Consider the following 11,365-nt stretch of genomic DNA (forward strand, 5'->3'; position numbering starts at 1 on the left):
CAGTGAAGCCCAGCTCGTAACCTAGCAACCCAAGTTGAGTTCCAGCACGTTTAGTCAGCTGTTTTTGCCAATGTATGCGCCAGGCCTGTCACAATAGTCAATAAATCAATTAATCGGATGATAAATTAAAACAAACTCAATAATTTCCATTGGCATGATTTATAGTTTTCCTTGAAACTATAAAGATTTACACTTTTTCTCTCTTTCTGCCAAAACCTGGAGAATAAAAGCCTTCATTTTGTTGCTTTGGCCTCAACCAGCCCTCTTTTGAAGGACAATTTTGCTTACAAAGACTTCAAAATAAATTTTATTTGTTGTTTTGTTTATTTATTTTGAATATTTAAAATGTCTTCCAGTTCCAGTGTTAAATGTTCATTGGAATTTAAAGTTTACTAATCTTTGGGAATGTGTTCTTGCATTATTATTTTGCCATTACCGTTATATTACTTTAAAAAAACCAACAACATTATTTTTTTATCGCAAAAACTTTTGGAGCAATTTATCATCCAGCAAAATTTGTTATCGTGTCAGGCCTAGTATGCGCTGTACAATGGCTGCTGGAAACGACAAGTGTTTTGTTGTTGACTTACCATCTAGAAACTATTTGCTGCATTCTTGTTGCTTGTGCGGAAAGGTCCACTTCTGCTTTTCAAAGCTGTACAGAATCATTGTCTAAGAATGATTTTGTGCAAAAAAACATATTTTTACAGAAATATGCTAACCTGTTAAAGGAAACATAATAGATCACCTTTAAAGAATAAATTCCTGATAAAGAAAAAGAGTGTCTCTTAATCTGGGTTTTAAAAACTCTCACTGATTCCTTTCTCTGTTTTCTGGTGTCTCATTTCTCCGTCCTGCAGTACGAGCTCAGAGGTGTGACCTGCCGCGATGCCGTGAATGACTGTGACATTCCCGAAACCTGCTCAGGCGACTCCAGCCAGGTGAAGGAAGTACATTTATCAGGTGAACATATTCATTAATCTAAAACTCAGTCTGATTGATTTGTGTCTTTCAGTGTCCTCACAACGTCCACAAACTGGACGGATACACTTGCGAAGCTGGCCAGGTGAGACAGCATGTTTGTTTGTTTTCTGGCGGTCAGTGAAGCATCCATTTCTCTTTTTAAAGTCACTTTTTGTCTCATCAGGGTCGGTGTTATGGTGGCCGCTGTAAGACCAGAGATGGCCAGTGCAGAACTCTGTGGGGTTACAGTAAGTCTGACTTTAATGTTTCTGAGGCCACACTGCCCCCTAGTGGCTCTGACTCTTAAAATCTCCTCTAACTCCTTCACATTTTATTATGCTACAATCATGTGGAATGCATTTGAACATTTCAGTTTTAAATATGAGCTACTTTGTTTATGGTTTTTATCACCTACAATCCTAATAAAAATACTTTAAAATGTGGTTTTAAAGTGACTCTGGATATTTTTTGGCTGTTGACTGAAAGAGTTTGTTCTTCTCTCTCAGACTCGGCTGACAGGTTTTGTTATGAAAAGCTGAATTCGGAGGGAACAGAGAAGGGGAACTGTGGGCCGAACCCTGGCGGGCAGGGATGGGTCCAGTGCAACAAGCAGTAAGAAAATCATCACTATAAACGGCTGGGCGATAAATAGATGTTTTCATTTTATCAAATTTTTGGTTTTTGAAGATTTAACTTTTGGAAAATCTGGATTTCTTTTCTCGCCAATGCAGTCCTTGGGTTTTATTAGTTCAGAGTGATGTCAGCGCGCCCAGAAACGCCATTTTGTTTGGTAAAAATAGTTTTACAGCTATTTATTTAAATTCAATGATGAAATATTACGGCCAGACTAAGACTATTTTAACATTTTACAAATAAAGTATTAATATTACCAGAGTAACGGCTTAATTTTATGAGAAGTAAATCACAAAAACTAGCAAAAAAATAGCTAGTTTTGCATAGCTGAGCATCTTGTGAAATAATACTTTGATATCAGTTTAACAAATACAGAAATACTTTGTTTTAACGCATCAGATTATTATCAGTAGCAGGACTTTGAAACTAATGACTGAATCTGTTTTGAAAAAGAATCAAATCAGATTCAGTTTGTTCACGTCAGCTCTTGATGACTCTTACAACCTCGTAATTTTAGGATGTTCATTTTGCAAAATTGCTAATTTTATGACTATATTCTCATAATTAAACAAACATTCAGACCAGTTTGGTCCTAATACTCTATCGTTTTTTATTATTATTTTATTTAATCTTTATTTAACCAGGTGAGTTATTTAGGAGAAAGTTTTATTTACAATAAATATCAATAATCGTTTTAAGTCACAGAAGGAATGATTAAAACAAAAGCCACTTTTTGAATATATTTTCTGTCATTTATATTTTATTTTTTTAGAAAAGAAAAGAAAGTCAGATTTTATTTATTAGCCATGTCGCCCAGCTCTACCTACAGTGTGGAAGCTGCCGTGTTTCTGGTGGAGTTTAGCGTCTCGGTGTGTTTGCTCTCGTCATGCAGAGACGTTCTCTGTGGGCTGCTGCTTTGCACCAACCTGACAGAAAGGCCCAGATTTGGGGAACTGCAGGGAAGACTCACCAGTTTGACGATCCATCACCAGAACCGATACATGGACTGCAGGTGAAGCAGGGAAAGCAACTAAGAGTTGAGGTTAAGAACCAGGATGCTTGATTGTGATTGTCTGAGTTCCAGAGGGGGTCACGCGGTGTTGGACGACGGTCTGGATCTGGGCTACGTGGATGATGGGACGCCATGTGGGCCAAACATGATGTGTCTGGAGCGCCGCTGCCTCCCTGTGCCGACCTTTAACCTCAGCTCCTGCCCCGGCTCCTCAACCTCACTCATTTGCTCCCACCATGGGGTGAGCCCACGCCCCTTGACCCCAGAAAACCTCCCCGTCTGGGCATGCTACGCGCTTTCAGGCTGTTTTCACACCTGATGGTCCGCCTAATGACTAGTAACTAATAAGTAACATGGCTTTTCATTTCAGTGAACCTGTCAGTGGCTTCAGGTGGAAATTTGCACATTTTTTTCTCTATCAGTTGGTACCATAATCTCTCCTTTTAATAGGTTAATAAAATGTTGGACATTGTCTCTGTGTAAATAAATAAACAGTATGAAAAAAAAAAAGAAACTGACTCGGTTCGCTTGGGGACCAAAATTGCAACATTTGTTACATTTTCAGCTGCTGTGGTTCGTTTTCACGCTGCAGTTTTGAAAAACCTGTTCCCCTCCTCGCCTGTGGGGGCGCTGTACCAAGAACCACTGAAGGAAACGACACAAAAACCTCTGAAGAAGACATGAAAGCAATTTCCTTCTTCACACAATGTAACCAAGATGGATTAGCGTCGCATTTTAGCGGTTGTCGGATTTCTCTCTTGTTGTTCTCCCGCTAGCGCTAGACACGCGAGTTTGTTTTGGTTATATTTACCCAGAATGCCCCGCGTGTAGGTCGCTTCCTGCTTAAAGAGCGGTCTCCTGTCTGACGTGATACATGGATGCATTCAAACCAAACCAGAGTTGACCTCAACCGAACCGAAATCTATGTTTTAGCCGAACCAGACTTCACTTCTTTGGTATTAATTTCTCCCCAAACGAACCGGAGTTTCTAGATTAAAGCGAATTAAGCAGGGATGGTGTGAATTCAAACTAAAATTTTCTCCCTTTTCCTCTCAGACGTGCAGTAACGAGGTGAAGTGCATCTGTGATCCCGATTACACCGGGAAGGACTGCAGCTTGTTCGACCCAATCCCGACGCCGACCCCACTGGAGGGACCAGAGAAGTACAAAGGTAAACACACGGAGACATTTTAGTTTATTTACCTGCCACAAACTGAATCCCCTGGAAAAATATTATCCTTAGCATCAATGTCAGTTTACTATCTGTATACTTTAAGTTTTAAAAAGTGTTATAGTTATTTTAGATTTTCATTAAAAATGTTTATTTTAAAGGATTTCTAAAAAATACAAAAAAATCCTGAAGTATGAAAATATTTTTATTTTATTTTATGTAGGATAAACATGTTTTAAAAATGAGATTTTTATTCTGAGGAATACAATTTTTATTTTAGATTTTTATTATAAAGGCGAAAAAATTAAAAATATATATTTTAAAGGGTAATGGTTTTAAAATTGGCTTTTTATTTCAAAGAATAAAAATCTTATTTTTAATTTTTATTATAAAAATGTTTTTTTATTTATTTAATTCTTTTAAGGATGAAAAGGTTTTTAAGTTAGATTTTTATTCTTAAAAAATATTTTTTACTTTAGATTTTTACTGTAAAGGAGTAAAAAAGTTTCTTTTTTATTTAAAAAAAAAAGTTTTTAAAATTAAATTTTATTCTGAAGAATAATATTTTTATTTAAAGATTTTCTTCCTAAAGAAAACGTTTTTTTGAAATTTTAGATTTTTACTCGAGTATTATTTTTCTTTTATTAAAGTTTTATGTGATTAAAAAATTTGATGTAAAATTTTGGATTCTTATTTGAATGGATAAAGATATGACTTAAAATCAGTGGCTCCAAGTATTAAATTACCTCGTAAATTTTCTTAGAAGTGATGAGTTTAGTTATAGTTTGCTCACTCTGTAAACACCTTGTGGATGAAGCAAAGTTTGAATAAATATATTACAGAAATACTGCGTGTGTATTGGTTAGTCAAGCAGTAAAGCTTTGGGTTCCTCTTCTATTTAGTTTTAAAATAAAAGTTTTAAGTTGTTCTTAAACTGTGTGCAGAAATTAAAATTCAAGACAAATCTCGGAACGTTTGGAAAATTAAAAGAACCCTTTCTGCGTACTTCCAGTTTCTCCCCAGAGCCAAGTTTCTGTTTAATCTTTTATAAACATTATGTTTGGATTTGCCTCTAGCAGCGCAACGTTTTCTCCTTCAGACCTCAGTTTGGTCTGCAATCCTTCAGGTTGCCATTAACAAACAAACTCATACTTCCTCCTCTGCTTTCTCGCTCTGCTCTCATTCTGGCCGACTTCGCTCCCACAGGTCCCAGTGGCACCAATATCATAATCGGTTCGGTCGCTGGTGCGATTCTGCTCGCTGCAATAATCCTGGGGGGAACAGGCTGGGGATTTAAGTAAGAGTCCTGGCTCGGCGCATGTCTGCGTGTCTCTGTGTGCTGCAGCTGCTGCTTGGTTTGTTTACGCTGCTGCATGTGCGGTACACAGTTGTCAATCTGCATGTTCTGATATTAAATTCATATTTAAAGCATAAATGTCTTGTTTAAGAAGGAACTGCAGCTGTACCAGTAAGCACCGAGAATATTTATTTAATTTCCTAGCGTGAAATCACTACCCCATATTTTTCTTTGTGAGATTATTCATACGTAGCGACAGTGACTTCATTCTAAGGATTTTTATGCCTCATAACAAGAAATTACTAGATACTTTCAGACTTTTGGTAATTTCTTTTACCAAAACCAAGTCTGCACATCTTTAAAAAGTCTAAATTTAAGGCATTAAAATGTCTTAAATCTATTTTAAATGGTTAGCTGGCCTTACATATGTTGATCACAAGTCTTAAACATTGTGTTGGCAGGATCATATTCTATGTAGTCTTTGTTTCTCATCTGACTTTTCAGTCAGGCAAACTTTTGAGTCGCTTCTTCACTGCGTTCGGTGATTTGAAGCGATTAAGGCTACTGGTAGGAAGCAGCTAATACGCCATTGCTAGCTAGTGTTACTGGCACCAGACCTAGGGGAATCTGAGCCAGTATCAAGCGGTGCAAAGGCACAGGAATCCTTTGCAACCAATTTCTGTGGATCACAGAGGAAGCGAGTTGAAACAATGTTACTCTGGCAGAGCTCGTTTATTCTGAATTAAACAAACACAACCACAATACAATTCAAATGCAGTCAACAACATCCGGAGTTTCCACAAAGAAATAAAATAAAATAAAATCCTCAAATAAAATAACATAATAGCAAAAGAAATTAAGAAAATCTAATCCTAAATTAACATAACCCAACTGAACAAAACATTCCATCTACAACACACAGTAAACTGACACACCAACGTTTGTCAGTTACAACTGTTTTTTTAACGTTTGTCAGTTGTAACTGTTACAGCGGCCACAAAAGAGATCAAGCCCACCACAAATAAATACACTGTTATAAGAAACAAAAATATTATAATGCTACCCAAACAATACTGACCGATCAAGTGATATAAATAAATTTAAAAATCCCCAAGGCTCCAACAACAAAAAGCAAGCTACACGCCGACACAGATCAACGGCAATACAAAACGTTGCAAATTATACATGTAAGTTATACAATAGACTCCGAAATTAATCTTTATATATGTACAGATCATTTTACATGGCTTATGAGAGTGGCCTCCTATCTTACCTGTGGATCACAGAGGAAGCGAGTTGAAACAATGTTACTCTGGCAGAGCTCGTTTATTCTGAGCTGCGCATGCCCAGAGCCAGGAAACTCGTTCTCCTCGCTAGACCCATGGCGGCGCGAGAGCGCCCCCACTGGCAAGAAGACACACGCACACAACAAACACGTCTACACACACAGGAAAAAAACAAAGACAAAAGACAAGACCAACTCTGATAGAAAAATAGGGGGTGTATTTTCTATTTACTTATTGATTTTTTTAACATTTTTTCCTCAACCCACTACACTAGCAAAGTGTATTAGCAGCTATAGATGCGGTGGAAATGAAGGAAGGAGAAAAACTAGTTAGATAGCTCACTTTTTTTTAAAGCAAGCTAGCAAAAAGTGGTGAGCTAGCTAGTTAGCGATGATGCAAATTTATCAACAGTTGGCTGGACATCATTTGTCTTTGAAGCTTTTCGCTGCTGCATGTTTTTCCCTTTGTGCTTCATGCATAAGATGGTTGATGATCTGACCGGAGTTTTTTTGTTTCATCCCGTCGCCGCTGCCAATCCAGGAACATCCGGAAAGGACGGTACGACTCAGGATTTTAATCCTAATCCCAGTCCTGGAACATCGCTGGTCTTGGTTTCGGTTTTGTGCACGCTTTTAATTTAGAGCATTTTTAAAATATCCACATATTCACAGATATCCGTGTGGTTTTATGTTTGCTTGCACCTGTTATCCAGTACTGAAACACTGTTTTGTAGACGTTAATTAATTATATTTACATCAAAATAAACATTTATTACAGTTTAAAAACAAGACATATTGGATTTTTCTCATTTTTTTATTTATTCACCTTTGCTGTATTTATACAACTTGTGTATTTTGTTGGTCATTTTCATTTTTTTTTTATTCATTTTGTTGAAATCAATTCCAATGTTATAGTTTTTCCCACAAGGAGAAGTTATTTTGTCATATACTATAAATCTGCCAATTTGCCTGGATGGGATGGAAAAATTTATCAACTTTAAAATCTTTGCACGAAAAATAAAAATGGATTAGAATCGATTCACTTTCATTCAATCTTAGATTTGCTATTAAAACTCAATTAAGATGGTAAATTTCAGAAAATTCATGAATTGTTATGTTATCTGTAGTCACTGATAGCATTCATTAAAAAATAAAAAATATATGAATTGTTTCCACATTTCTTCTTTAAAATATATATTTTTTTGTTTTTAATGGACACAAAAATGTAGCAATTCAAAATATACAAATGTGTAAATAATTAAAACTGTTAATTATTTGTAATTGTAATTATTTCAGTTTGGTTTTCATTGTTTCATATTTCCTGTTCTATAGTTCATCATGAAATAATTTAAAGTCTGCTGACCAACCGCCTTGTTTCTGTTGACTAAGTTTAGAAAATTGTTTCTCAATTTCTGCGACATAAGAAAATAAACAAAGGGCTTCCTCCAGAAAACTTTTTAGCCCCGCTGCTCAGAGTGCTGGGGCAGTCGTTCATCCAGCCGGCCGCCATGTTTTTGACTTGAAATGTTTAAAGTTGACAGTTAATTTGAAAGTATTTCTTGATAGTAGACTGGAGGATTAATACCTAACACCAACCATAAAGTCTTAAAAAAGGCAATAATTTAAAAACGAAAGATGGGCGCGCCGTGGTGGCGTAGGGCGTAGCGCGACCCGTATTTGGAGGCCTTGAGTCCTCGACGCGGCCGTCGCGGGTTCGACTCCCGGACCCGATGACATTTGCCGCATGTCTTCCCCCCTCTCCTTCCCCGTTTCCCGTCAGCCCACTATCACATAAGGGACACTAGAGCCCACAAAAGACCCCCTGGAGGGGTAAAAAAAACAAAAAACGAAAGATAAATTAATACTGGTGAAGCCTGGCGGCCTGCCAGGCTGATAATACACTGTGGGAGACCCTGAAAATGCTTCAAAACTCAAATATTTATGTGAGCTTTTTGCCATAAAGAATTGCAATTTTAATTTCATGGTTTCCACATTTAATAGTGTCAAAAAAGCTATAAATATTTAATTATAGTTACATTTGCTTAAATATTTATGCTTTTTTTTTTCACGATCATTAGAGCTGTTTTTATTTTATTATTGTAGTGTAAATCTCATTTCTTTGGGTCCATTTTCTGATATTCCCGATCTAAAATCTGTCTTTAGCTATAATAATAAGCTCTTTTTCTATTTTCCCCTCTTAATGCTCCTCTTTTCTGTTCTGTCTTCCCTCTGGTTTCCAGATCTTCAGGAGTTTAAGTTGCACCTCTCTTTTATTCCTGCCCACTCTGAGGAGACAGAACGGAGACTTCTTCCACTTAACGAGCCGTGGGGCTTTCCGTTTTTCCATTTCCTGCTCCGACTTTGTTGATCTTCACTCCAGCTGAGTTTAGTCTGCATGGAGGAATAAATCTGAGAACTACGGCGCTCCTTCAGCGGGTCGCCACGAGTTTCTGGGAACCGATTTCTACCTTACAGTCTTCATCACTTCCTGTTTCGCTATCCTGTCTAATGTTGTCGTTTCGGCTGTTATTGCGCATTAACCCTTTACGTATTTTAATGCTCTCAGTTCCTGGAGAGCACAACCATCTCCTCTCTGCAGTGTAAAAACCACAAACTGTTACTGAATGTCGGTTGTTAGATTAGAACGGTACATTCCACAATAAGAGCCATAATTTCTCCTTTTATGCTGCCTTGACAGGAAATCTGAGGAACATGTTGACAACCAGAGGGACAGTTGGTTTGCACTGAATATATTCTCCCTGCTGTAAAATAAATAATACTTCTATATAAAATATGTCTACGTGTGTGCAGGCATATGGGAAAGTTTGGGAACACCTCCTCATTTTGGCTTTCAAAGTTGCAACTTACTTATAAAGGAAAGCTAATAATGGTGATATGTTGATTGGAGTTTCAGATATTATGCTTTCTTCATAAGATGGTGTCAGACAACCGCCAGGGGCCATATTGGCAGGAAAAAACTACATAGACTGTACACAAAGTAGCTGACCAGTCTGTAGTTTTCCAGTTTTGCAACATGATGGATTCATGTTGTGATTCACGAGCCACTGAGGGAAAGTTAAAGAGAGAAGCTTTTATCGCATCCCTAAAGTACGACGGCACATTAGGGCCAATAGGAAACAAAAAGGAGTTCAGTTTGACCAAAAAGCTCAAAAAAAAATTTTCAATTAGTGTCAGAAATTTTCTAGAAAAAAAAAAAGTGGAAATTTCAGAGTTTCAAAAGTTGAAAATTTGTGAGGAAAAAAAATATATGTTTGAGCTTAATTTCAGAAATTTTCTTGGAAAAAACATTTCTGAGTTTCAAAAGTCGAACATTTGCTTAACAAAGATTGTGAAATTAATCAGAAATATTCTAGAAAAAAAACTTGGAAATGATTTTGGAAACGTTTGAAAATGAGTTTCAAAAGTTTTGATTTTTAAAACTCAAAAGTTGTTTTGTTCTGTGTACAACGTGGCATTATGTCTTGTAGGTGAAATAATCTGCCACTGGAAGAACTGGGTTGCTAGGTAACTGGCTGGGCTTGGCTGGGGTTGCTAGGTAACCCCAGTCTGGGGTTACCTGGGCTGTTTATTCCACAATCAACGTGTGCATTGCGCGTTGATTGTGGAATAATCTACAAGTGTAACTTGTGCTTTTCCATCAATATTTAGGAATTATTTACTTAAAACAATCTCCATATGTTGCTGAGACGTTACTTGTAAGATAGTTTTGACTTATTTCAAGTGTACTGAGATTTTTGCGCTATAAAATAGACAAAAAAAAGAAATTGGTAAGACGTTGGTTCTTTGCAGTGAAGCAACTGGTATCAAGCTGTTACAAAATACTAAAAAAGGTATTTTTAATGCCTTTTGTTCAACTAAATCACCATTTGTTTTCTTTAGAGATCACCCCAGGTTGAAGATGCTACTTGGAAATTTAGCGTGAATTATTATGGAGGCTGTGTCGGATTCCCAAACGTTTTCATGTGACTGTACTTAAGCATACAGATATGGTGCTGTTGTAAAAGCTTTGGGACTCAAGTGACAGCAGTGATTCACTGCCACCGTGAACAGAAGCACATGTCTTTTATTCGAGACTCTTCTTCCTGCCTACAGCTGAACAATTAGCCAGAAAGGGTCCAAAACCTGTTCTGGGAGAGATTTGGCCATAAAACAACCAAATCAGACTGGAAACGTCTTGTTGTGCTTTGCAAAAATATTGATACTGTAACTATACTATTTAAATGTGTAAACTTGGAATTTTATGTGATTGATAAGCAGCAGGCTTTTGGGTTATATCTTTACCATCTTTTCCCATTAAAAACTAAATTTTTTGCCACTTGGCCCCTCAAAAAGTGGATTTTTCCTCCCATTTCAAAAAATGCACCACTTTGTGTTAATCTGTGACATAAAATTCCAATAAAATACATTGACGTTTTAGCTTGTAAGCAAAGTAAATTCATGCAGTTGTGCTGTCAAACTGAGGAAAGCATGAAAACAATACAAGATGCAAAGGGTTCAGATTAGCAATACAATGTTTAAAGCAGATCATCTGGACTGTTAATACAGGGTAAACATCTGATGTCACCTAACATCGTTCAACAGGGCATTGGCATTGATGTCAGTAAAAGATAATCCAAATTGCACTGCCAGTACATCGACATTAGAGGAATATCTCAGCATCTTTGATTTTAAAGCCATTTTAATCAGAACTACAAGCTGGAATGCTTGACAAGATGTGATTAAACAAACTGTCGCTACTCAAGATAGGATTTAGCAAAAAACTCGGACCGTGACTGTTTGTCCTGTTTTTGATCACATGTTGTAGTTGGATGCAGATTTTAGCACCATTTACTTCTGACTTCCAATGCAAACTGATATTATATTAAAACGTACCTGAAAATGTTTGTCGTTTTTGGTGTTTGCAAGATGCAGAGCAAATGGTGTCTCTCACTTCTCTACTTTAAAAATGGGAAGGAACTAGAAAAATTGCATTTGCTGTGAAAA

At 36.9% G+C, this 11,365-nt stretch overlaps 1 protein-coding gene across 8 annotated transcripts in view; it reads left to right on the plus strand.

Moving 5' to 3' along the window:
* The window catches only part of adam11 (ADAM metallopeptidase domain 11), a 36,028-nt gene extending 24,765 nt beyond the window's left edge, over positions 1 to 11,263 (plus strand). For 4 of the 8 annotated variants that reach the window (XM_032573562.1, XM_032573555.1, XM_032573560.1 and 1 more), the window contains exons 18-25: positions 861 to 941; positions 1,016 to 1,066; positions 1,148 to 1,211; positions 1,470 to 1,575; positions 2,489 to 2,608; positions 2,681 to 2,849; positions 3,665 to 3,779; positions 8,602 to 11,263. In XM_032573562.1, coding sequence (XP_032429453.1) covers positions 861 to 941; positions 1,016 to 1,066; positions 1,148 to 1,211; positions 1,470 to 1,575; positions 2,489 to 2,608; positions 2,681 to 2,849; positions 3,665 to 3,779; positions 8,602 to 8,729 — 834 coding nt within the window. In that variant the 3' untranslated portion in view covers positions 8,730 to 11,263. Of the gene's footprint in view, positions 1 to 860; positions 942 to 1,015; positions 1,067 to 1,147; positions 1,212 to 1,469; positions 1,576 to 2,488; positions 2,609 to 2,680; positions 2,850 to 3,664; positions 3,780 to 4,985; positions 5,077 to 6,902; positions 7,533 to 8,601 lie in introns of those variants that run through there. The other 4 variants (XM_032573556.1, XM_032573561.1, XM_032573563.1 and 1 more) reach the window with 2 other exon arrangements.
* The last annotated feature ends 102 nt before the right edge of the window (positions 11,264 to 11,365 follow it).

This window comes from Xiphophorus hellerii, chromosome 10 (assembly GCF_003331165.1).
Source record: "Xiphophorus hellerii strain 12219 chromosome 10, Xiphophorus_hellerii-4.1, whole genome shotgun sequence".
In the NCBI taxonomy this organism is placed as follows: domain Eukaryota; kingdom Metazoa; phylum Chordata; class Actinopteri; order Cyprinodontiformes; family Poeciliidae; genus Xiphophorus; species Xiphophorus hellerii.